At 36.3% G+C, this 27017-nt stretch overlaps 1 protein-coding gene across 2 annotated transcripts in view; it reads right to left on the bottom strand.

The window, feature by feature from the left end:
• The window catches only part of DCHS2 (dachsous cadherin-related 2), a 264576-nt gene continuing 237559 nt past the window's right edge, over positions 1 to 27017 (bottom strand). For both annotated transcript variants that reach the window (XM_039479120.2, XM_074396804.1), the window contains exons 16-20: positions 25771 to 25922; positions 10848 to 10978; positions 8412 to 8698; positions 7075 to 7207; positions 1 to 4883 (exon numbers count right to left, since the gene is read on the bottom strand). In XM_039479120.2, the coding sequence (XP_039335054.1) occupies positions 2263 to 4883; positions 7075 to 7207; positions 8412 to 8698; positions 10848 to 10978; positions 25771 to 25922 (3324 nt within the window). In that variant the 3' untranslated portion in view covers positions 1 to 2262. The remainder of the gene's footprint in view (positions 4884 to 7074; positions 7208 to 8411; positions 8699 to 10847; positions 10979 to 25770; positions 25923 to 27017) is intronic.

Genomic DNA, 27017 nt, shown 5'->3' with positions numbered 1-27017 from the left:
TTGAAAGGGCTGACACACGATTTATTGCAAACACTTAACCAGAGTGTTCACATTTTTACCCACAATCCCACTTGTAGTACTTGTTTGGTGGTGGTGTGGCACTGGATACAGATTAATAAATCTATCAATTAAAAGTCCATTAAATATTGGTAAGAAGCTCTAACAACAACTATATGTCTTCTTTTTTTTATGAAATGGTTAGAAAATATACAGAATCACATCCATAATGAGTAAATAAATCACAGTAATAAATAACTTCAGAAATAGGTAGATGAATAACTCTTTTTAAGCATAGTAAATAAAGAACCTGTTTAATTAAAAACAACAAAATGTTCTTAGTTTCCAGAAATAATTCTGTTGTGAAAGGAAAACTTCCATACACAATTAGGAAAAATAGTATAGACTTTCTTTCTATGTTCAAAGCAGTGTTTTCAAAAGAGTCAGAAAGATAATAAATAGTCGAACACATAAATGATTAATTGTGTGGGTTTTTTTGTTTTGTTTTTAACATAAGTCATAAAATCTTCTTCCCCAGATTCCAAGAAGAAAAGGAGAAACATGTATCAGTCTCACACTATTTAAATTTCCCAGTCTACAGGATTTTTCCTAGGATTTCAGGCTTATTAAAAAACCTTCATGTTTCATACAGTTTGTAATGTAGCTTTATACATTTGTTCTCTGAGTCAGCATAGATATATAATAGATAATATCAGCATAGGAAGCTACAGAATTATTTATCTACAAAACCAGATATCAAACACTGCACCCTGAATTATTTTTTAGTAAAGAGAAATTATGTCACAATATTTCACAGATGATGCCTACAGAAGAAAAACACAAAGGAACTATTTCTGTAGTAGAAGCCCATCCTAACTACTAAGAAAGCCACACAATAACCTTTAGATTTCACATTAAAATTCCTGAACTGTTAGCTTAACACCTGGCCCTGGTGCCAACCATGGGAAGATGACTTCTGGACCACCATCGTCAGGATGCACTCCGCCTTCCTTAGAGGGATGAGAATCTTCATGGGATTCCCAGACTCATCAGAAAGAAGGCTAGAGCACTGTATATGAGCACCATATAGCACTGCTATATTTCTAAAATAGTAATTGTACAGAGTCATTTTAACCATGTGCCAAACTGCTCCACCTCTTGACAGTTAAAGCTGCACATGAGTGTGAGCGAATGGTTAAAAGACTTCTGACTTTTTAACTTTTGTAGTAGAAACATTTCCATTAAAAAACTTCATTTAAAAATATATTGCTAAATTACTCCATGGGATTTATCATTAGCTAATAACATGATTTTATCTACACAAACTTTAAAAACTGACACTATGTGGATAAATTATTTCACACAAAAAGTTACTGTATCTAGAAGAAAATAAAATGAAAAAATTTCTATAAATTAATCTTTGAAGTTTAATGTCTTTACTCACACTGACTTATAAGACAAGACCTGGAAAAAAAAAGCCATTCTGTTTGTAAAGGCCAAGATAATATATCTCAGGTGATAGCAAATCACATAAATACTGTGAGTATCAATCCTGGCCCTCTATCATGAACATGCGTTTCTGCTTTATTTAATCAGGAATAATTATCTTACTCGTTTTCACCTTATTGGCACAGAGTTATGACAAATTCCATTCTTAATTTCTCATTAGATTTCCCAAAGACTCCAAATTGAACTTCAATTATGGCTAAACTGTACAGGTGTGATATTTGGGGAAACGATGGAGAAATATTCCTCTAAATATATGAGATCCACCGACTGTTGCTTTATCTTAAAACTAAAGTTTATCCATTTAGACTTCCCCTGTCTGTTATAATATGTTCTGACCAAAACTTATCTCATATTTTGCCTTTACTAATTTGTTTTAGATATAGCAGTGTAATCAGCAGCAATGTGACCAGAGTACACTATATTTTGTTACAGTATAAACACCCTGGCAGTCAGTTAAGTTCACTGTGTCCTTTGGAAGCCTAATCAAACAGACAACAAGTATGACAGAATATACACTACTCGATATATACAAATGTGAGTCCTGAGAGCAACATATAAGGATTAAAAGAGGAAATAATTTTTCATTAAGGCTGGAAAAAATTCGAGAAACTTTAATGGGGAGGTTTAAAAAACTCTGACTAAAGTATATCACTTGCTTTTAGATAAAAATGAGCCCAATCTTGAGTTGCTGGCTGAGAATGTTTTGTTCATTTATTCATGACCGATGGTGAGCAGGTACTTGGCATCCCAGTGGCTTTATATTTGAATTTCATCTTCTACTTTAAGTTCATGGCATGTACCACTGATGTGTGTTCCTAATAATTCTCCTTCTGATAACAGTGGAGACAAGGCAGGAGGCTGCATGGTCAATAGGGAAAGAGATGGAGAAAAACTGGGAGTCATGGCTTCTGGCAGAGAACCAAGATGATAGGGGATGGGAGAGCGTGGGTGTTTCTGAGGCACCTGCCCCAGGGTTACTGCTGGCATTCTTGGTGGGACTGCTTTAATCCCAGGCTGGGCTATTGCTGTTATCAAAGGGGGTGGAAAAACAAAAGATTTCTTCTCTTTTGGAATGCCAGGCATATGCACATGTTCATCCTTTAGTTTCGCAATATCATTAAATACTGAGGCAAGAGGTTGGAACTTGGGTTCCCAACTGAGAAGATAATTCCAGTGATAGTTGCCTCTTCCATCATGATCAGAGGTTGTCTGAGTTGAAAGAGCTGCACACCTTACTTCTTGATCACCTGAAATAAAGACAGACTCTTTTCTAGCATCAGCCAGGATACTCTCTTTTGCCTCTCTCTTCTGAACTCTCTGGGGTAACACATTATTTTGAGCACAGATGGTACCGTAGCCTTCCCCTCGATCTCCTTCCCCAAGCATTTGGCTGGCATCCGCCGTTTCAGCAGTCACCATCACATCGGTTTCCCCAGATAGGCAGGAGAGCTGGTCCGAGTCCCTGGGGATACCCGAGTCTGGCACCCTGGACTCGCAGTCACTCAGAGCTGAGTCTGAGCCCTTTCTGTAGGGATGCTCATTTATCCTCTGGATTTCCTTGTCTTCTGCAGTTTCTCCTTCCACAAAACAGTGGCCACTGGAGTTTGAGTGTCTGTACAGATTGACAATGTCCTTCCCCATACTAATTAAACTCAACCATTCCGGCGTGGCATCTACGGGCACCACCTTGTTCCTGCAGTCATCAGTTTTCTGGAAGGCTTTGAGCACACTGGGATCCCTGTTAACTTTCAAGTCCATATCTAAAGATGAGGTTTTCTTCTCGTCATAACTGTTTATTGTGTCTTTTTGTTTATGTCTTAAAATCAGTACAATTAGAATGCAGATGAGTATCAGAAACACTAAAAAGGAGACCACCAGGCTGATTGAAAAGCTGCTGGTGAACACTGCCAAGTGTGTTCCTTCAGAGGAGAAAGACACATTCACAAAAACAGTGCAAGATGCAAACTTGGAGTCTGGTTTGGGGCTATGAGCGATTATTTTCATTTCCATTATGTCTTCTTTGTTGACTTGACTTTTTATTAGGGGAAGGGCTCTAATCAAATAAATATTTCCATTGGTTTTATTTACTGAAAAGAAAGGAGATGAGGTTCCAAGAGAATAAAGAATGACTCCATCAATACCAGCATCTGCATCTGAGGCTTCCACTCTTCCAAGCAACTGTCTGTCTTTATTCTTTTCTGGGAGGGTGAAAAGATACTGATCTTGAGTGAAAATGGGTTCGAATTCATCTATCCCTTCAATATCCACCCAGACCACTAAAGAGGCTGTTGCATCACCTTTGTCTTTGGCTTGGACTGTGAGGCAGTATTTATTGCCATTTTCATAGTCAAGGATTTGCTTAGCATGAATATCCCCTGTCAAAGGGTCAATAAGGAAGAGATCATGATTGTAAGACATTCCGTGAATGAGTAAACAGGGTGATACAATAGAATAGGTCAATTCTCCATATGGACCTGCATCAAAATCGAGAGCACTGATAGAGCATATGGTAGAGGAAACAGGCAGATTTTCAGGAACAACACAGCTGAAACTTGAAAACATAAACTGAGGTGCATGGTCATTATCATCCAGGACATTGACAAACACAACTGCAAAAGAAAAGTGTTTCTTTTCTGCATCTGAAGCTTGGACAGTTAAGGTGAATTTTGTCATTTCTTCATAATCCAGAGGTTTAATCAAATAAAGAACTCCAGTGTTTTCTTCTAAATAAAAATGTCCCTTCTCATTTCCAGAGATGATGTGGTAGATGATTTCTGCATGTGACCCTGTGTCACGATCATTTGCTGAGACTACAGTGATGTGACTCCCTAGAGGGGTGCTTTCCTTGACATGGGTGTGATAGCTCAGGCTGCTGAAGTTTGGAGGATTGTCATTGACATCAAGTACTTGTATTGATATGACAGCTGTGGCACTCAGTGGAGGGCAGCCACTGTCAGATGCTAGAATGGCAATCTCATGGCTAGCACTTGCTTCTCTGTCCAGACTGTGAAGCAACACAAGGTAAGCGACTTGCTTATAAGGATATTCTGAATGAATGAAATTAGTTTCCACATGAAAATTGTTCTGTAAATTACCACTGATGATGGAATATTCAACATATGTGTTTTCAGGGGTCCAGTCATGGTCGATGTTTGAAAATGTAACAAGCGTGCTTCCAATCAGAGCATCCTCACTTAGGCTAAGATTATAGGATTTGACTGTGAACTCAGGGGCATGATTGTTCATATCTTGTATTCCTATCTCCACTAATGTAAGAGCTCTCAGCTCAGGATTTCCACCATCACTGGCTTCAACAAGAAATTGAGTTGTTGATATTTTATCCAGAAGCAATATGGGACCGGTAGTAAATATTGTGCCTGCAAAATAAGACATAGTATTTCAGCATTATGAGGTGCAGTTTCGTGATCCAATTAATCAGCAGATGATTATTGAATGTCTACTAATATGTGTTCAATTCTTTGTTAGATTTGTTAAGTCACAACCTTAATAACTCCAAATAGAAATACAAATTATTGTATATATGTATATGTTTATAATATGTAAGATACAGAAATAATATTCATGACATTCACTCTGTGAAATATGTGTGCAGCTTGAGGTTGCTTTTGCCACAAATTTCTCTGAATTTTATTTTTGTAGAGTAAGTTGTTCCACTATTCTTAAAAAAATTTTTGTTTGTAAAATTTATACCTGATTCTACTACCCACAAACACATGTATAGAGATATTCTGGCATAAAGATACTTATTCTGGGCAGGGCACAGTGGCTCACATCCATAATCCCAGCACTTTGGGAGACCGAGGCGCGCAGATCACGAGGTCAGGAGATCAAGACCATCCTGGCCAACGTAGTGAAACTCTGTCTCTACTAAAAACACAAATATTAGCTGGATGTGGTGGCACATGCCTGTAGTCCCAGCTACTTGGGAGGCTGAGGCAGGAGAATTGATTGAACCTGTGAGTCAGAGGTTGCAGTGAGCCGAGATCATGCTGCTGCACTCCAGGCTAGGCGACGGAGTGAGACTCCATCTCCACAAATAATAAAATAAAATAAGATACTTATTCTGGAAATACTTGTTGACACGCAAGCCAAATGAAAGCAGTAAAAATGATGATGCTGAGATGAGCTTTCCTAAAGGTCATGCAAGTTGATTTTTCCCTTATTGCTGAATGTAGCTAATAGAGTTTATTGTGGTAAATACAGAAATATATAGTTTTTATAAATATGTGTGTCAAAACATTGTTAAGATAAATGTGTCTTAAGGATGATCACTAAGAAAGAATATGGAATATTGCCATTTAAATGCCACATTTCAATTAGAGTCCCACTATGAACTAAATAGCCTGTCATTTAATGTTTAAAAAATATTTGAGTCAACAGCTCAGTGCAAAATTTGTTGATAGCACATGTCAAATGAAAGTGTTGCTAAGGATTGAGTGCTCAGAAGGACTTGCACACTGTGATTTGCTGTGGCCAGGGTGGCAGTTGCTATCATATGAGATGAGATGAGAGAGAGAAAGAGAGAGAGAGAGAGAGAGAGAGAGAGAGAGAGAGAGAGAGAGAGAGAAAGAGAGAAAGCATGATATGTTTGTGTTCATGGAGTAATTGTTCATCCACGGGCAACATGATACATGATATACTTCTCCATTTACAACATCAGGTGGGCTTCATGCTGGTATTTTGGGACTAAATTCCCCTTTCAGATAATTCCAAGGTTGATTTTTAAATGAACTCTCACTTGTGAATTGATGCAATAGTGGATAGAGATGGGGAACACAGAGTATGATGGGTCCCAGGCCCTGTTATTTTCCATTGTGCTCTGCTAGGGACATTGTTTTGCTAATTATTCCTCTTTATAAAATTTAGCTTTTAATGTTCACTCACTGTTAAACTTTCTCTATATACTGTTTAATTGAATGTGGAATCACTTGTCTGAATGCATTTCACAACCACAAATGTCTTGGTCTCTGACAAAAAGACAAAAAGCTTTGGGAAGTGTCTTATAAACCAAAATACCACAATGGTTTCTAGTTGATAGATATGCTTAAATAATTTTCCTTTTTAAATGATTCTTGAACACATAATGTTCATAATGCTTATCGAACACATAATGCTATTACTGATTTTTTTAACTTGGCTTGGGGAAAAGCATCCAAACTCTAGTAAGATGAAGTCTTCAGCACAGAATAATCCATACAACATCATGTTGATTCCTGCTGATTCCTGGGATAATTGCCTGAACTGAGCTTAGCTGGCCGAATGAACCTGAGTGTTTATTATACTGGGGTCTCTGAATTTGTGAGCATTTACCAGCATTTAACCAGGGACTTTTGCTTTCCAGCCACTGAGATGTTGGAGAAGAGAACTAACACTGGCATTGGCTACTGCAGCACTTGATGTGAAGAGTAATTAAACAGTCATGCTTCTTATTCTGTGGAGGTGGCGGGGGGGGGGGGGACTTTTTTAGGGGCATTTAGAAAGGGTTACTTCAGGTTTCCACTTTGAAACTCCAACCTATGAGCACTAATGCAACTATAAATAACTCACCATTCTTAGGATCAATGGAGAATTCCTTAGAAGAGGAAAGAATTCTGTAAGAAATGTTCGCATTGTTTTCTAAGTCTGTGGCTGACACAGTCAGCACTGAATACCCCACAGGTATTGATTCAGGAACTGTGACCTGAGGGAAAAAGAGAAAAATAGGGACATTGTGTTTAAAGGCTGAAGATATTTTTACAAACAGGGCCAGAACTTGAGGTCATTTTATTCATTTTGATTATGGAAACCATGCAATACAACGTGACTTTATTAGACATATTAATTTATGGAATTGACATATGAAAAATATTGTGTGAATAGTCCCTGGAGTCAGGAAAAATAAAGATACTGTTTGTTTTGTTTCTGAAACAAAGTTTCACTCTTATTGCCCAGGCTGGAGTGCAGCGGTGCGATCTTGACTCACCACCACCTCTGCCTCCTGGGTTCAAGTAGCTCTCCTGCCTCAGCCTCCTGAGTAGCTGCTACTACAGGTGCCCCACCACCACGCCAGGCTAATCATTATATTTTTAGTAGAGACATGGTTACACCATGTTGGCCAGGCTGGTCTTGAACTCCTAATCTCAGATGATCTGCCCATCGTGGCCTCCCAAAGGGCTGGGATTACAGGGGTGAGCCACCACACCTGGCCAGAAAAAAATAAGTTTTAAAAATTATTTTATTCCAATTTTTTCATTATAAAAAAATTTCTTCTAAACTATTTCTATGTGGCAGAAGATAGTTAATACATTCACTCATGTATTATGTTACAGCATGGCATAATTCAAGCAAGCCTTCACGGGGGATCGTTACTTAGGTTAACCTCCCCTTGTGTTTACACTTAAATCTTGCATTTGCTACATTCAAAAGTTCTGGAGTCCATTTGCAAGTATTAAGTTGAACGCTATCCTGGCCCTTACTTCTATAAACATACACTATGCTCTAAAAGCTGAAATTTCCAATTTATAGTTTTATGATTTTTTCTGTAAAATTTTACTCAATACATTCCAAAAATATGTCTATGAAAGAAAGAATTTCCCCAAATTAACTGCTGATAATGCAAACAATCTTATCAGTGGTTTTGCAAATATTAGGTAGGTTCCAATTGTCATGAAACACTGGACTACAACCTCTAAAGAGTAAAAAATATATATACGTAGTAAACTAAGTCAGATGAGACTTTCATTTCCATATGTACTTATAGACTCCATGATATTAAGTATAAAATCCACAGCATTAACTTAGGCACTAAAAACAGTGAATGCTGTCTGTTGGCAATGGAAGGCTTACATCATTTTCTATTCTTTCAAGTTAGGGCTGTGGTTTCAGTATCCCTTTAAGCCCTTTACCTGATAGAATTCTTGAGAAAACACTGGTAGATTATCGTTGACGTCCAGCACACGGACTACAAGTGCTCCCTCTGTGCGGTGCACTGAATCAGAAATTTGGATGAGCAGCCGATATTCAGTCACTTCTTCAAAATCCAGTGTTTTCACCAACACCACCACTCCAGTGTTCGGATCAATAGCAAACTTGGCTCCAGGATTACTCTCTTTGGCAAAACTGAATATGAAAGCTGAATTCAAATCCTCATCATGGACTGACACATGAGTCACAATTACACCAGGCAAAGAATCTGAAATAGTCATGACCCATGTCAGTCTCCATTAAAATCTATCCTTTGAAATACATTTCTTTCATAGTTCCATCCAAGTGTTTTTATTCTAAGGCCAACATGATTTGCTCTTTCTTGGCCTGATTTCCCGTACAAAGCTCATTATGCACTGAACAAAAACTCTGAAAAATTTATGAGCCCAATAAAAGTGAAAATTTACCACTGAGTAGGGAATTGAGGAGGTAGGGTATATTTAATGTTTATATTACATTATTTTCATCATATGCTTACAACACAATTCTAGTAACAAGAAAACATTCTAAGCCACTTATTTATAATATACAGTTTCTGTATCAAAAGCGTATCTTCATGGGGTATGTGAATGGGATGAAGGGTATTACTCAGAACATTATTACAAAATATGGCATTGGCAAAAGTAGGTCAGTATAAATATTTGGGCACTAATCTTAGAATTAGATACTTATTTCCTTAAATGTATTTTTGAACAGTTATTTCTTTTAGAGTGGTGCACACACTGCTTTTTTTCTTAAATCTCAAAATTATTAAGACTATAGAAAAACAAAGTCTACATAGTACTAGCAAGGAAAGCAAATCTCGAATATTATTCACCAAAAAATTACAAAATAGATGACATGCTCAATGCCTCACTCACCACATATGTTCTCTAGCCTAAACAGCCCATGAAAGGGACTTTGTTTTTAAGCTTACCGATATGGTACAGGTGGAAAGAATATGCCAAGATGCTCAGAATAGTTCCACTGTATATGAAACTCATAATTTTCCATTTTCAAGCTTGAACACTCTCAGTGTGCACTAACCACACCATACCCCATTCAGCATGTTTTGATTTATGTAGTTTCTTCTTGTGATATATTTATATTAGGACCATTGGTAAAGTTTAACACTAATTGCATGTGCTGAAAAATAGAACCTTCCATAAAATCAAATGAAAATACATCAAATGTATGAGAGGCAGAACTGGATAATTTCTTTTATTTGTAGGCTATAGTATTTGTAGATATCTCTATGAATAAACATTTCTGGAATATTTCCCTCTGTGAGAGGTGATGGTTGTAATTTGTTTAGAAAGTGAATATAATAAAATATTAGAAACATTTTTAGGAATTAGTTTAGCATTAAGAGTGAAGTGGAGAGGCAAGCAAGGGGCCCCCATTATTTTCAACTTCAACCGTAAAGACTTGGGTTGTGTTTCACCAGCACAGCCATTGACCATGAACAACTTTGTGTCCACAGACTATGGGATCATTGGATAATCCACAGATCCAAATAATGAAAATTAACTGGATGGGCATGGTGGCTCACGCCTGTAATCCCCAAAATTTGGGAGGCCAAGGTGGGAAGATCATGAGGTCAGGAGTGCAAGATCAGCATGGCCAATATAGTGAAACCCCGTCTTACAAAAAATACAAAAATTAGCCCAGCATGGTGGCACATGCCTGTAGTCCCAGCTACTTGGGAGGCTGAAGCAGGAGAATCACTTGAACCCAGGAGGCAGAGGTTGCAGTGAGCCAAGATGGCACCACTGCCCTCCAGCTTGGGCAACAGAGTGAGACTTGGTCTCAAAAAAAAAAAAAAAAAATTAACAAGCATCTCATTTAAAAACTTCCCAGTTTCAACCTCTACAATTAGTGTGATACAAACGTTGAAGATTAGGTTATTCTGGGAAAATCGATGGCTTTGTGCAATAAACATCTAATTCACTTCATTAAACATCTAATTACTTGTTATTAGTATCCTGAAAAGACTGACAGAGTTATGAATGCTGATTCTTCTTAGAGGAGGCTCACAATGGTTATCACAGTAAACAAAATATACTTTTTCATTGAGTAGATTTCATTGGTGAGAAGTCGGTATATAAACAGATACTGTAAGGAATGACGGTTAGAGCATGGGGACTTGGCCTCCACTGATCTGAGAGCAAATCGCAGCTTTAATATTTTACTCCTTTGACATTTAATATTTTACTTATGACCATCCATTTTCTATTCTGCAAAAGGAAGACAAAAATGTTCTAGCTTGCATGGTTGTTGAGGATCAGCACTCGTGTTTAATACAGTGTCTGGCTAAAGGAAAATAGAAAATGATATACAAGTTAATCAAAACCACTATGCCAAATTGTCACACTTACCTTCTGCAATTTCCACTGCTTCAGAGTGGAGAAAAGCTGGGGCATTGTCATTTATATCAGTCACCTGTATCTTGATCACAGTTGTATTAGAAAGCCTGGGCATCCCTTTATCTGTGGCTTGCACAATCAAGCTGGTTTAGGAAAGAATGAAAGAATGTGATTCATCATCCAGGAATTAGAAAAACAACATAAATATCAAATATCTAGTTGAAAATTTTTAGATGAGCTGACTAGCTTCTTTTATTTCTCTCTTGGATTTTCTAAATGGCAACATTTTAAATGTGTTTTATAAGAATGGTACACTGAAGTTCGTTTATTTTTGACATGTTCAGAGAACTAAATTCAGCAAGCTGCCAGGGATCATGAGGCATTAATGTCAAAATGGATCATTTCGGAGAACCAGACTGTAAAATTCAATCCTGACCTGCAGAGGATAATCTAAAAAAATAGAAATGCCATTACCTGTACTTTGAGTAAGCATACTGTCTCCACGTTGTCATGCTGTGGTCTCGGTATTGCTACGTATTTCCATCTTATGGAACCACTGAAAGATGTAGCCACTAAAAGATTGCTTTGTACTGATATTTTTTGATCCAAATAGCAAATCAATCAAAATGCTAGAATTAAGACAGGACACCGCTCTGATGAACACACATACAGAAGTTGCATGATTGACTGGGATTGTGAGGTAGAGGTAAACGTCCATGATCTGAAAGAATTTACATGTACTGATATAATCTCTCTTGGATAATGCTACAGTGAGCTTCTCCATCAAACAAACTACAAACCTTATTACTGTCTTCACCTTCTCCCTCTCTCTTACCACTCTTCCAACAACCAACTAATTCTGTGTCTTAGTATTACCTCCTGGATGTCACTTGGATTAGTGTTCCCAGCTATTTCTCTTCTACCTTCAGCATATTTTGCTTTGTCTGGGTATGAAGAATTTCCTGGGACATGAGACTTGCCATGTTTTTAAAACCAAGATAGTCCAGGTAAACTGGGACATGAAACTTTCAGTGCTACATCCATGAAAGTCCCAAGCAAACCTGGACAAGCCAGTCCCCTGTAGCCTCAGTCCCTCACCATTTTTACCTGGAATGCTCTATGTGTATTGTATTCTTTCTCACCAGGAGTATCTGATAAATTACCAACCTCCCTGTTGTGAGTCTCCTCTTGTTCCGTCTACCCTCTATATTGCTCTCAATTGCTCTAACTAAAATCCTAATTTGAAAACCCTGATCTTCCCATTTAAAACCTTCTTTGACTCTCCTTGTCTCTAAGAGGTTGTCCAACCCCTGAACATGTTCACATAAAGTTTTATGTCCTTGCTTTTACTTGGAATCCCACCTCTTACACCTTCTTGGTTTTTCAAAGTTCACATCTCTGCCAAGTTTTCGTGGACATTTCATTGGATTTAAATTCACCTTTATGTATTCCCATAACACCCTGTACATTCTTCTGCCATAGCAATAATCACTCTTTTTCCTAAATAACATATTTGTCTGCCTCTTCTGTAAGTTTCTTAAGGGCAGGGAGCTGCCTTATTTGCTTTTCTTTAGTAAGTATTGAATCTTGGTTTCTCAAGATTTGCCCAAGGTTATATACATATTTTATGACAGATCTGGGATTCAGGCTCATGTCTTGGTCAATTGGAAACCTGTGCTTCACATTACTCATTAAACATACCTCTCTTTATTGTGTATATGTCACATTCTAATGTATAATTATTGGCTTATTTTTCACTCCCCTCTAAACACGAGGAAGGCCAGGAGGGCAGCTGAATTATAAAATGAGTTATTAATTAGAAGATGCTGTTTATTTCAAAAGTGGAATTAGTCTTAGCTAGTTGTGGGGACTACCTTCTAAGTAACTAAGTCTTAAAAGTTGATACACTTCTACTTTTTTTTTCATTTTTAGCTCACTTGATAAATGTTCTTTCTCTTTCCAATCCTGAATTTTAAAATGACATAAACATCAACTATTTTTTGGTTTGAATTCCACTTAAAATGAAATGATCAGTGCTTATCTATTATTCATGAAGAACACAGGCTGCCTTCTGCACAATCAGAGTTGAAATAGTAGAACTACCACCTGAATATCACACTTCTGGAGCCTAATTACTGGAATAATTCTATGTGGAAACTTAGTTATGAACATCAGTCAGGTACATATGGAAATATTTTACCAAAAATAATGAACTCATTCTGCTTTCTCCGCTGCTGCTTGACCCTCTCAATGTCATCTAACATCTCAACCAAGACATCAAAGTTTAACTCTTCTACTGTAGCCATAATTACCCTTATTTCACACTGTTACAACTTCAGGCATCCTACATAATGTCTTGTCAGATTAACAAGAAGTCAGATTCTTTGATATGGAGAGAAATATATTGTTTAGCATCAAAATAAATGGGAAAGGAAAAGGTTTCTCAATGACTTGAAGAACAGATTAAGAAATATGAAGGTAGATGTGCAGAGATTCTACACACAACTTCTGCAAGATTTCAAGCCATCTATGATGGCTCTTTGGCAGTTGTTGGGAAACTGTTGGTTGTAGCCAGTCCAGCTCGCTCCATGTTCCACAACTGTTGCCTGATTACTATTATCCATAGAGACAATAAATGAAACTGACCAGATTTAGAACAGGCCCATTCTAAGGCTTTTAAGTTCAGAGCATTTTTTTCCCTACTTTATCAACCATGGGAAGTGTCTTTTACCATGTTCAACTTTAAGTGAGGCCTTTGACTAGGCAAGATCTTTTTGATTGCTTTAACAAGTACTAAACTTGTTGGTAGAGAATTTTTCAAAACTCTCAATTATATCTTAAATGTCTAGCAAGAATTTTCTATTTTTCTGAAAATCTAAAAAAGTTAAAAAAATCAGCCACCATCAAAAATAACTATGAAAATAAAAACCGTGATTTCTGGTTAAAGATAGTAAACAACTACACAGGTTTTATCATTTCTTCCTCTCAAGAGTCTGCTAAAATGATATCAAAAACCTTTTATAATGCGTTATAAGTCCATAAAGCTAAAAAAATGAGGGAAAATATTAGTGGGTGGAATGAATAAGAAATATCAACAATTTCTGGAAGATACAAGCAGATTCAAGAGTGGTTGCAGATGAGTGGACTGAAGGAAATTAGGGATTAAAATCTACTCAGAATGTACACCAAGAGTAGATTACACTGAAAACTGCAAACTTGAGTTATAATGATGTGTCAATGTAGCTTCATCAAATGTAACAAATGCTCCACTCCAGTGGGGATTTTGATAATGGGGGAGGCTGTGCATGTGTATGGGCAGAAATACATAGGAAATCTCTGCATCTTCTCTCAATTTTGCTGTGGGCCTAAAACCACTCTGAAAAAGTGTTTTAAATTGCATTCAGAGGAGCATAAAGATACATAAGGAGTGGAGTTGCTCCCAGGTAACCAAGGAGAGGCTCAAGACATGGCAAAAATTGCAGTGTGATATTGAGATAAAAACAGGAAGAATATTTTAAATTCAGAATATTTAAATATAGAGATTATTTTAAATACAATGTAGAAATGTCCCTCTTGCCCATTACTCTTCACTCTCAGCCAAAGAATGCCTTTGGTTCATACTTCAGGTTGATGATATTGAAAGACCTTCTCTGGAGAACTGAAAGTCACCTCCCAGAGAAAAATGAACTCCATATATACTGCCATTTGTATGCCATCCTGAAAGGTAGTCAACCTCCCCTCTGGTTCACTTGAAAGTGAAGTGTGCTAGTCAAGTATTTCTAGCCCACTCAGAGGTTCTAATGACTTTGACACTGCCTCACTTATAACTAAAGATTAACACTTATTTACAGAAAGCCTCCAGCATAAAAAAGAGAGCTCAGTATAGACAAATAGAAAAAAAGGAACACAGTGGAAACAGATACTGAAAGGAAAAAAAGAAACTTTAAACAATTCTAATTAATACCTTGGAGAGGTATCAGAAGACGATATATCCATCAACCAACAGCTGGATATTATTTAAAAAGTCAAGCGTCAAAGAAGAGCTTTTAGAAGTAAAAACAAACACGAAATATCCTCTCAATTTTTAACTAGAAAATAAAAAAGACATTTTAGAAAATTAAAATTCAGGAAATATCTCCCCAAAATAAAACAACAAAAATAAATGGACACACAAAACAAGAAATGGAAAGTAGGAAATAAAATATAACTAAGAATCCATCTAGGCAAGCCAATACCTAATTTAATAGGATTCACAAAAATGAAACAGGGCAAAACAACAAAACTAAACTAAAAAAAGAGGAGGAAATTTTCAATGAAAGAATACAAGAAAGTTAAAAGAAACATGTTTCTTTATTAAAAGGGAACACTGAGTATGCAGCAGAAGGAGAAATCCACATCAAAATTTGTAATCATATTTTAAAATATTATGGGTGATAAGTATAACCTATAAATTTCCAGAGAGTAGGAAAAAATTATACAAAGTAAAATAATTAGAATGGCATCTGGGCATGCTGGCTCATGCCTGTAATTCCAGCACTTTGGAGGCCATGGCAGGCAAATCACAAGGTCAGGAGTTCGAGACCAGCCTGGCCAATATGGTGAAACCTCAACTCTACTAAAAATGCAATTGCTGGGCTTGGTGGTGAGCGCTTGTAGTCCCAGCTACTCAGGAGCCTGAGGCAGGAGAATCACTTGAACCTGAGAGGCAAAAAGGCTGCAGTGAGCCAAGATCACACCACTGCGCTCCAGCCTGGGTGACAGAGCAAAACTCCATCTCAAAAAAAAAAAAAAAAAAAAAAAAAAAAGAATTAGAATGGCATCAGACTTCTCAACAGCAACACAGAGTTTCAGAGAATAACAGAGCAATGCCTTCAAAATTCTAAAGGTATTTTCAACTTCTGTATTGTCCATTGAATATATTACATGAAAAAGTAGAATAAGGACATTTTCAGATATGCAAGGACTCAGATAATTTACTTCTCTGGCACCTTTACCTGCGAACCTATTGGAAAAGAAAGACATGGGATCTGGAAGTGATGGCCTGACCTAGGAGAGCTATAAAACAATAGGTTTATTAAGCCAAATTGTTCATGCTAGATGGAGAGGGTGGAAAACAGTAGGAACCAGATCTTTGTGAAACAAGAGGGCTTGATAGGATATTTGATGTGAAATGCAGTTGGAGGTAAAAAAATAGATGCAGATAACAGAACTTATGGGATATTTACAGGGAATTAAGTGCATAGATATAGCCAATTGTGCAATCAGGAAAGAAACTCTAGGGGTTGGAGGAGTAGTGATAAAAGGAAATAAAATAATATAATATGATCTGGCTATGAAGCAAAAATGAATATATTCATACAATATAAATAATTACTGATTAAATGAAAAACAGTGATATGAATATAGAAGACAATTGGAGTGTGAGAAAGTTAGGATGTTACACCTACATATATTATAACAGCAAGTTAAGAGATAATGTTTAAAGCTATAAATTATTGCATACTTGTATTTATAATATCAGAGAAAACCAGTTAACATGTCTGGTTCTCAAGGGCTTTAGCCTTGGAAGAGGTGAGGCAGTGGTTGCTGGTTTTCATCTACATTCTACACACTATTTGATTTTTCTAAAGTATATATTATTTTGATAACAATAAAAAATCAAATTAAGAAAATATACCTAGATCAAAATCTTGAATCTTTATGTATCTATTGAATTCTTCTTTTCTGCCTAAACAGGCTCAATCAAGCCAATCCTAAAACATATTTTATTCTCAAGACTGAATCCCACTCAGTCACCACCATATGGCATTTCTTCCTTTCAACATAATACTGCTGAAAAAGGAAAGCTGTCTATCATAATTGTCTCCACTCACTCCTTAATCCATTCATCACTTTTGTGAATCTGCTTTCTACTCATCACTTTTGTGAATCTCCTCTGGAACATTATCAAGAACCTCCTAATAATCAAAGGTTTCCTTCCAGTTGTGGACATAAATATTATAAACCTCAACGTGCTTACTCAGCCTTGGTTGAAATGAAATTTCACATCACAATAATATTCATTGAGAAGTCTTCAAAGAAAATAATCCTGCCATATGAACTTTGAATACTAAAACTACTATGCTAGTAGTCTGGCCTTTGCTTATAAAACAGAAAGATACAAGGAGAGAGAATAATTGCATGAAAATGAACATAAAGCACTGTTGGGACACTAGCCAAATTAGATAAAAGTTTGATTGTTTTAAGTTTAAATCTATACATACAACACTTTTTTACCATCATGAATTATAGTTTTCTTCTTTAAATGTTGAAGAAACTCTCTAAGACAATAACTAATAATAAGGAAGTATTTGTTGTTTTATCTCCCAAAACTTGTGGTGTTTGTAATACATACTGGGTATAGGAAATTATATTTGTTCATTTAATCTGTAGAGTATTTTTGTTAATAAAAATCAATCTGTTGACTCAAGTTTTAAATGAACTTAACAGATTTATATTAATTAACCTACAACTATAATAGCATTAGATTTATATTAATTCATATATTATTAACAGATTTATACTAATTAATCAACAACTATAATACAACCATAATAGTTGTTAGAAAACAATTTGGAATCAGGTTATTTCTCACAAACCTCTTAAAATAAGTAATAGTTGGCTTTCTATATTTGCAGGTTCTCCATCCACAGATTTCACCAACTGTGGATGGAAACTGAAAAATACAATAATGAAAAGAAACAAAATAAAATACAGTATAACAACTATTTACACAGCATTTACATTGCATTAGGTATAAGTAATCTAGAGATGATGTAAAGTATATAAGATTCAGGAGAAAGTTGAAACCCAGTCCAAGGAGTCAAGTAAAATGATGCAAGAGCTGAAAGACAAAATAGCCATTTTAAGATATAATCAAATTGAGCTTCTAGAGCTCTTACCACAAGAATTTCATAATATAATCATAAATATTAACAGCTGAATAGACCAAGCTAAGGAGAGAATTTCAGAGCTCCAAAAACAGTTCTTCAATGAACTCAGACAAAAAGCTTTATAAGGGAAGGAAAAATGAAATCCCTCTTAGGCAAGCAAATGCTGAAGGAACTTGTTTCAACTAGACGAGCAAGAGGTCCTTAAGGGAGTGCTAAACATAAAATCAAAAGAATGGCACCTGCTACCAAAAAGACATATTTAAACACATAGCTAACAGGTACTATAAAGCAACTATACAATCAAGTCTACGTATCAACATGATGACAGAATCAAAGCCATACTTATCAATACTAACCTTGAATGTCAATGGGATAAATGCCTGACTTAAAAGACACAGAGTGACAAGCTGGATTAAAAGACAAGACCAACGATCTGTTGTCTTCAAGAGACCCATATCACATGTAATGACACTCAGAGACTCATAAAGGGATAGAGAAAGACATACCATGCCAATGGAAAACAAAAAAGATCAGGACTTATTATTCTAAGATGAAATGTATTTTAAACCAATAAAAAATAAGAAAAATAATGAAAGGCATTACATAATGATAGAGAGTACAATTCACTAAGAAGACTTAACTACCCTAAATATATATGTACCCAACATTGGAGCACCCAGATTAGATAAAAGTTTAGATAAAACGAGTTCTTCTTGGCCTATAAAAAGGCTCAGATAACCACACAATTGTAGTATGATACCTCAACCCAACTGACAGTGTCAACTCTAGATTTAAACTTGATTCATCACCCGTTGGATTTCATAGACATTCATGGAGCATTCCACCCAGCAACCACAAAATATATATTCTTCTCATCTGCACATGGAATATATTCTAAAACTGACCACAGGCTCAGTCATAAAGCAAGTCTTGATAAATTCAAAACAATTGAAATCAAAACAAGCACACTCAGATCACAGTGCAATAAGAAGGAAATCAATATCAAGATCTCTCAAAACTACAAAAATATATGGAAATTAACTTGCTTCTAAATAACTTCTGGGTGAACATCAAAATTAAAGCAGAAGTAAAAAATTCCTATCAAACTACCAACATCATCACAGAATTAGAAAAAAAATAATCTTCACAGAATTAGAAAAAAAAATTCTAAAATTCACGTGGTACCATAAAAGAGCCCAAATAGCCAAAGGAATCCTAAGCAAAAAGAACAAAGCTGGAGGCATCATATTACCTGACTTCAAACTATATAAGGCTACAGTAATCAAAATAGCAGAGTACTGGTAAATGCAAACACACTGACCAATGGAACAGAATAGAAAACTCGGAAATAGAACCATTCAATCTTAACAAAGCCAGCAAAAATGAGCAATGGGGAAAGCACTCCCTGTTGAATAAATGGTGCTGGGATAACTGGCTAATTATATGCAGAAGAATGAAACTAGATCCTTACCTTTTACCATATACAAAAATTAAATGAAGATGAATTGAAGTTTCCAATATAACACCTCAAGCTATAGAAATCCTAGAAGAAAACCTAGGAAATATCCTTCTTGAAATAGGCCCTGGCAAGAAATTTTTGGCTAAGTCTTCAAAAGCAATTGTTAACAAAAAACAAAAATTGACAAATAGGGTCTAATTAAACTAAAGAGCTTCTGCACAATAAAAGAAATTATCAACAGAGTAAACAGACAACCTGCAGAATGACAGAAAATATTCACTAATTATTCATCTGGAAAAGGTCTAATATCCAGCATCTACAAGGAACTTAAATCAACTAGCAAAACCCAAATAATCCCATTAAAAAATAGGCAAAAAACATGAAAAGACAGTTTTCCTAGGAAGACATACAAGCAGCCAACAAACATATGAAAAAATGCTCATCATCACTAATCATCAGAGAAATACAAATCAAAATATAATGAGATATCTGTCAGAATGGCTATTATTATTATTATTATTATTATTATTATTATTGAGACTGAGTCTTGCTCTGTTGCCCAGGCTGGAGTGCAATGGCACAGTCTCAACTCACTGCAACCCCTGCCTCCTGTGTTCAGGCAATTCTCCTGCCTCAGCCTCCTGTGTAGCTGGGATTACAGGCACCCACCACCACACCTGGCTAATCTTTGTATTTTTAGTAGAAATGGGGAGGCTGGTCTCTAACTCCCGACCTCATGATCTGCCTGCCTCAGCCTCCCAAAGCGCTGGGATTACAGGCATGAGCCAATGCATGCAGCTTAGAATGGCTATTATTAAAAAGTCAAAAAACAACAGATGCTGGTGAAGTTGTGAAGAAAAGGGAACACTAATACATTGTTGGAAAAGTAAAATAGTTCAGCCACTGTGAAAAGCAGTTTTGGAGATTTCTCAAAGAACTTACCACAAAGTATCATTGCTGGGCATATTCTCAAAGGAAGATATATCATTACAGCAAAAAGACACATGCACTCATATGTTTATCACCATGCTATTCACAATAGCAAAAAGATGGACTCTCTCTTTATCTATCTATGTATCTATGTATCTATCTATCTATCATCTAGATAGAGAGAGAGCATGGTGTGTGTGTGTATATATATATATATATATATATATATATATATATATATAGAGAGAGAGAGAGAGAGAGAGAGAGAGCGCATGGAATACTATGCAGCCATAAAAAAGAAATCATAGAAATCATCTCTTTTGCAGAAACATAGATGGAGCTGGAGACTATAATCCTAAACAAACTGACACAAAAACAAAAAAGCAAAATATCTGTTGCTTACAAATGAGAGAGCTAAACATTGAGCAAACATGGACGTAAACATGGGAATATTTAATAGGCCATGTGGACTGCTGAGGTGGAGATAGGGAGGCAGGGTGGGTTGAAAAATTACCTATTGAGTACTGTGCTCACTACATGGTGCAGTATACTCATGTAACAAACCTGCACATGTATCTAAACTAAAATTTGAAATTAAAACAGTTAAAAATAAATAAATAAAAATAAACCACATGAGAGGCTTGCATAGGTAATATGCAAATACTATATCATTTTATATAAGAAATTTGAGCATCCATGGAGTTTGGTATGGGGGAGTGGGAGAGATGCAGTGGAGAGTCACAACTGATACCCCATGGATACTGAGAGATGACTGCATTTTTAGAGATTCTAATGTAAATACATTTCGAAGGCTTCTCCTTTCATTCAGTCCAACCTCTTCCCTTGGTCTCCATGACATCATCTTTTCCTGGGTCTTTCTATTACCTAAATACATTTTGCAGTTCCTATTTCTCTGCCTAATCCTGAGGTGGTGATAAGTCACCACTCCTCAATTCTCATTTTACATATTCTCCCGAGGTAATTCTATTTCACACATTTTCCCTAGATGAATCTCAAATCTATATCTTAAGTAAAGACACCTATCCTGAGCTACAGATTATTATTTTCAATTGCCTAAAGGGTAGCTTCACTTTTGTCCTTGTACTGGTCCTTCCAACTCAAAATGCCCAGAATAGACAATCATAATCTCCATCTATTCCTTTCCCTTCCTTTCCTAAGTAGAAATTTCAGCACCGTTCCTTCTCTTTTCTTGTTTAATAAATTCAACTGGTCGAGTTCCTATGGATTCTATATTCAAATCAACATTTTAGTATGTCCCTTCCTTCCATCTCTACTGCATCATCCATGTAACAGACTTTTCATTGCTGCAGCCTAGCTCAGCTTGTTGGTTTATGCTAGTTCTCTGTCTTGCAGTATATCCATTACCAGATGTCTTTAAAAATAAAGACACGAACATTCGTTCAACTGCTTATAATTGTATGTAGTTCACAGAACAATATATAGTTTCCATTACATGACATAGAAAGTCTTTCAGAACTTGTCTGTTGCCTCTTTTATTACCCCACACTCAGTTGCTTCTCTGATGTGCTGTACTACTTGCTATTTCCAAACATACCAAACACTTGCACATAGCCATGCCTTTCTTCATTCCTTTGGCCCCAAATGCTTTTCGTTCCCTTTTCCTCAGGGCATCAGTAGACTGGGATTCTAATCCCAGCTTTGCTATTCGTGAGTTGCATATTTTGAAGAAAGTAATTAACATCTCAGCCCATTTCCTATGTTACCTGTAAAATTGCTTTCTCCCACAGTCATAATGAGCATTCAATTAAGAATACACTGAGTTTATCATTGCTCCTGGAAATAACTGCTTGCTCTGAATATTTATTTATTTTGTAAATGTACATGCATGTACTTTTAAGTTTCATTCACATCATAAAATAAGCCCTGCAATCATTCACATCAGCTAGAATCATGTTCTATCACGTACTAGCTTAGTATTCTTGGCCAAACCACTCTACCCCTCTGAGTTTCAATTTATTTATTTTATAAATCATGTCTACTACAAGAATTTAGTTAGTTAATAAGTGTAAAGCAGGAGTTCCATAAATGGCAACTATTGTGATTATTAATGTGCCTCCTGACACATATTTCACTAGGACTCGATTTTCAAACTCCTTGAGAACAAGGGTATTTACACTTGCCTTTGTGTCCCTATCTTCATGCTTGATAAATAACATTTTATATATTCACAAATATCAGTCAGACAGAAATTAATGCCTATTTTATGATTTGTCATCAGATTTCCTCTGAATGTTTTATATGTTGCTTAATATGAAAACTAAAAATTATTTAATTCATTCATATTTAGTAGAATCATGACTGATACTATCTCCTTTTTTATTTTACATTTTAATTTATTATTATTTTTAGAAATGCATCACTAATTAAAGATTAAATTGCCCAAGTCTTGGAAATTGAAAAATATAATAAGAAATCTTTTCTTTTTCAATTTTTAATTTTGGGAGTACATAGTAGATACATATATTTATGGATTACATGAGATACTTTGATATAGGCATGCAATGTGCAATAATTATATCAGGGTAAATGGGGTATTCATCACCTCAAGCATCTGTCCTTTGTGTTACAAACAATCCAAAGCTTTTATTTATCTTTAGTTATATTCTTTTTGTTATTTTTAAATGTATAATTAAATTTTTGACTACAATCATCCTTTTGTACCAGAAAATACTAAGTCATGTTCATTCATTTTAACTATATTTTGTACCCTTTAACCATCCCCACTTACCCCCAATCCTCCCTGACACTTCCCAGATTCTGGAAACCATCTTCTGCTCTCTACATTCATGAGTTCAATTGTAATTTTTAGCTCCCACAACTAAGTGAGAACATGTGATGTTTGTCTTTCTGCTGCTGGCTTATTTCACTTAACATCATGATTTCCAGTTCCATCCATGTTGGCGCAAATGACTGGATCTCATTCTTTTTTAATGGCTGAAGAGTACTCCGTTGTGTCTGTGTATCCCATTTTCTTTATCGATTCACCTGCTGATGGAAACTTAGGTTGCTTCCAAATCTTGGCTATTGTAAATATTACTGCAATAAATATGGCAGTGCAGATATATCTTGTCGATATTGTGATTTCTTTTTGGCAGGTATATACCTAAGAGTGGGATTGCTGGCTTGTATGGTAGCTCTGTCTTTTTTGAGGACATGTTTTGTATTTTAAAACAAAGGGCTATAATTGGGATATTTTTCTCAATCAGACAAAATAGCAATATTTCAAAAGTAAAAGCTGAAAGCTAAATGAGACTGTTTCCAAAACATTCCCTAAAGGTGTAGCAGACTAGGGGTAAATCATCCTCTATTTCTTATTGCCTTAATTATCAAGAAAAGCACTAAAAGATAGAAGCCACACCACAGCAGGGGTTGTGGGTAGGTGTGGGGAGAGCCCAAAGAGGCAGGAGGTTTAAAATATTTTCTTTCCTTGGTGATGCTGGAGATTGTGTGTGTGTGTGTGTGTGTGTGTGTGTGTGTGTGTGTGTGTGTGTTGTTACCTGTGTATATCTGTGGCAGTGTGTAGGAGGTTCAACTTCTCTCAGTTCTTGCTTCTCCAAACCTAGAGTTAAATTCTTCATGGCGATGGGAGAGAGGCACTTTTTACTATTGGGACCAATTTAATGTGAACATAGAAACCATGACGCAAATAGGAAAAAGTTGAAAGAAATTAGATTTAATTGTTAATTAGTTTCCATTAAGAAGAACACTATAACAGAAAGTCCTTAAAATCAGAAAATCCTTAGTTCTTAGAACACAGCTGACCTTTAATAATTCCTGAATTTATAATTACTCAGTTAGACTGAGATTTATCTACAATCATCCTTGGAGGAGGAAAGTTTCATGCTTAAACAATTACTAGAGAAACAATGTAGCAGGGAATAGGTTTTAATATTTTAAAACAATAAGTGCCAGAGCCATTGTGCTAAAATATTATTTTAAAATTTATAGTAGTTAATACAGGGAAAAGTCTTAAACTATTTAAAAGACTTTTGAAGTATATTAAACAAAAAAACTAAACATTTAAACTTTTGGTGTTGGGAAGTTTTCCAGAGGGTAATTAATCCAATCTACCCAGTAAGATATTCCACTTTAATCAGCTCTCATTGCTTAACCACATGCATATACTGTAATTTTTTCATGAAACATAAAAGCAATCTGGCATAGAAGAATACTGACACTCCTTGTCTTTGGTATACTGTATCTGTGTTTTCTTTAAACAGGAGGTGTGCTCTGCAGCTTTCCAGTGGAAAGAGTGTGCCTTAGAAGCAGGATATTTCAGTGCAAGTTCAAGTTTGGGCCTCAAATTATACTGTGACCCTAAGCAAGCCACTGTATTTCTGTTGCTTTATCAGCAAATAAGAAAGTGCCCACCTTAACATCTTTTTGAGGTGGTTGCAAGGTTTAAATACAATACAGTATGGGCAAGGCCTTTTGGAAAAACACAAAAATAAGACATCGATCTAAAGCATACTAAAATGTTCAATAAGATAGCTAAGCCTCCTTGGACCACAGGCTGCCTGACTGCTTCTCCAGAGACAAATAAGGTGAACAATTTTTTATGTTTTGTTCCAGAAGCATCCTAAGTATGCAGGTGTGCTTTTACTCAGGCAAGCCGGCTAGATAATGCACCATAGTGGGTAGCGTTACTGCCTTCACTGAGTCACATATCTCATCGGTACATAGAGTTTTGCCTCTTTCTTTCATAAAATACACTCCATGGTATTCCATGGTATTCCATTCCAGGGTTTTGCTAATTCTTTAAGCAGTCCCCACTCATGTATATTTTAGGTTTCTTAAGAGTCTTTTGCTGACTGGCCGCAGTGGCTCACACCTGTAATCCCAACACTTTGGGAGGCCAAGATGGGTGGATCACTTGAGGTCAGGAGTTTGAGACCAGCCTGGCCAATATGGTGGAACCTTATCACTACTAAAAATACAAAAATTAGCCAGGTGTGGTGGCAGGCACCTTTAATCCCAGTTACTTGGGAGGCTGAGGCAAGAGAATCACTTGAATCCAGGAGGTGGAGGCTGCAGCGAACTGAGATTGTCCAGCCTGGGCGACAGAGTGAGACTCCATCGCAATATATATAATATATATATATATAATATATAATAAGATCATTTCTATTAGAACACAGAACTGCAAAAGGACCTTGAAGACAGCGTTGTACTTTCACATGCAAGAATAAAGAATTAAAAAGCAAAGTATCCTTCAGTCTTCACTGTTTTTAAAAAACAACAACAAACACTGGCAGAGGGCTCTCTAGTTCATTAGGCAACTCACAAACATTCTCTTTTTAATGTCACCTGTTTAGTGCTTAATAGCGTCACAAATTCATAAAATCGTAGAACTAGAAGGGACCTTAAAGTTTTGCTATTTTAATCACGTTTTCCAAATACAAATAATTGATGAGACTATTTTTTATATCAAAAAGAGTGATCACAAATTGGATCGAAGGGAAAACAAATTGCACAACTGAGCTTACATAACAGGAAGTTATGAACAAAGCAACAATGTTGTCAGTAAGCAGGCAGAAAAAGTGGAGCCAATGGATCTGAACCCTGGACCAACCTGTAGGAGCTGGTGAGCTCGTAATCTAGAATCACGTTTGTCGTTATCACACCACTCAGTGCATCAATCTGGAATGCTTCTTCTTGGTTGCCAGAGAGAATAGAATACTCAATTAGGCCGTTCAAACCACTGTCCAGGTCAGTAGCAAAAACCTGTGAGGAACCGACTGTCTCATTAGACAAGATTTATTCTGCAACATGGGTTCAGTCTGTTTTTCAGAGACATGCATTGAGAAAGAATCACAGATTGTCAAACACATTTTAAAAACAATGATTAAAAGGAAAGCAAACAACCGAAGCTTACATTTAACTTTATGATCAACTGAGTGATGGGGAAAGTCTTCATCTAAAGAATTTCCAAATAGCTCTCAGTAGAAATAGTACATGTTTTTGATCTATAACTTTGTGCAATAGGAAGAAATATTTGTTAAAAACATCTAAGTTGCTTGAATAGGAGGGTTCCATTAGTGTATATGAATTCATGCTAGCACCAGAAAAGGAAAAAAATGTTAAGGAAAATCTCCACATAATGAGTGATTTTTTTTATTTGCTCTTTTTTATCTGCTTAAAGAATTACCTATAAAGGCTGGGCATGGTGGCTTACGCCTGTAATCCCAGCACTTTGGGAGGTTGAGGCAGGAAGATCACAGGTCAAGAGATGGAGACCATCTTGGCCAACATAGTGAAACCACATCTCTACTAAAAATACAAAAATTAGCTGGCCGTGTGTAGCTTCCTAATCCCAGCTACTCAGGAGGCTGAGGCAAGAGAATCAATTGAATCCAGGTAGCAGAGGTTGCAGTGACCTGAGATTGTGCCACTGCACTCCAGCCTGGTGACAGAGCAAGACTCCATCTCAAAAGAAAAAAAAAAAAGAAAGAAACAAAGAAAAATTACCTATAAAATTGGCCAGGTGTGAATTTTAAAAATATTGTATTTAAAGTTTTCATTTCTTTTCTTTTATTATTTTTCAGATAGAGCCTGCTGGGCTTAAGTCATCCACCCATTTTAGCCTCCCAACTAGCTGGGACTATAGGTGTGCACCACCATGCCCAGCTAATTTTTTTTTTTTTTTTTTTTTTTTTTTCGGAAGTGGGGTTTTCCCATTTTGCCCAGGCTGGTCTCAAACTCCTGGGCTCAAGTGATCCACCTGCACTGGCCTCCCAAAGTGCTGGGATTACAGGTGTGAGCCACTGTGCCAGGCCCTAAAGTTTCATTTTAAAGGGGTCATTACATAAGTGAAACAAA

The sequence above is a fragment of the Saimiri boliviensis genome, chromosome 3 (genome assembly GCF_048565385.1).
Source record: "Saimiri boliviensis isolate mSaiBol1 chromosome 3, mSaiBol1.pri, whole genome shotgun sequence".
NCBI classification, from domain to species: domain Eukaryota; kingdom Metazoa; phylum Chordata; class Mammalia; order Primates; family Cebidae; genus Saimiri; species Saimiri boliviensis.
This window is presented reverse-complemented; position numbering and strand designations above follow the sequence as displayed.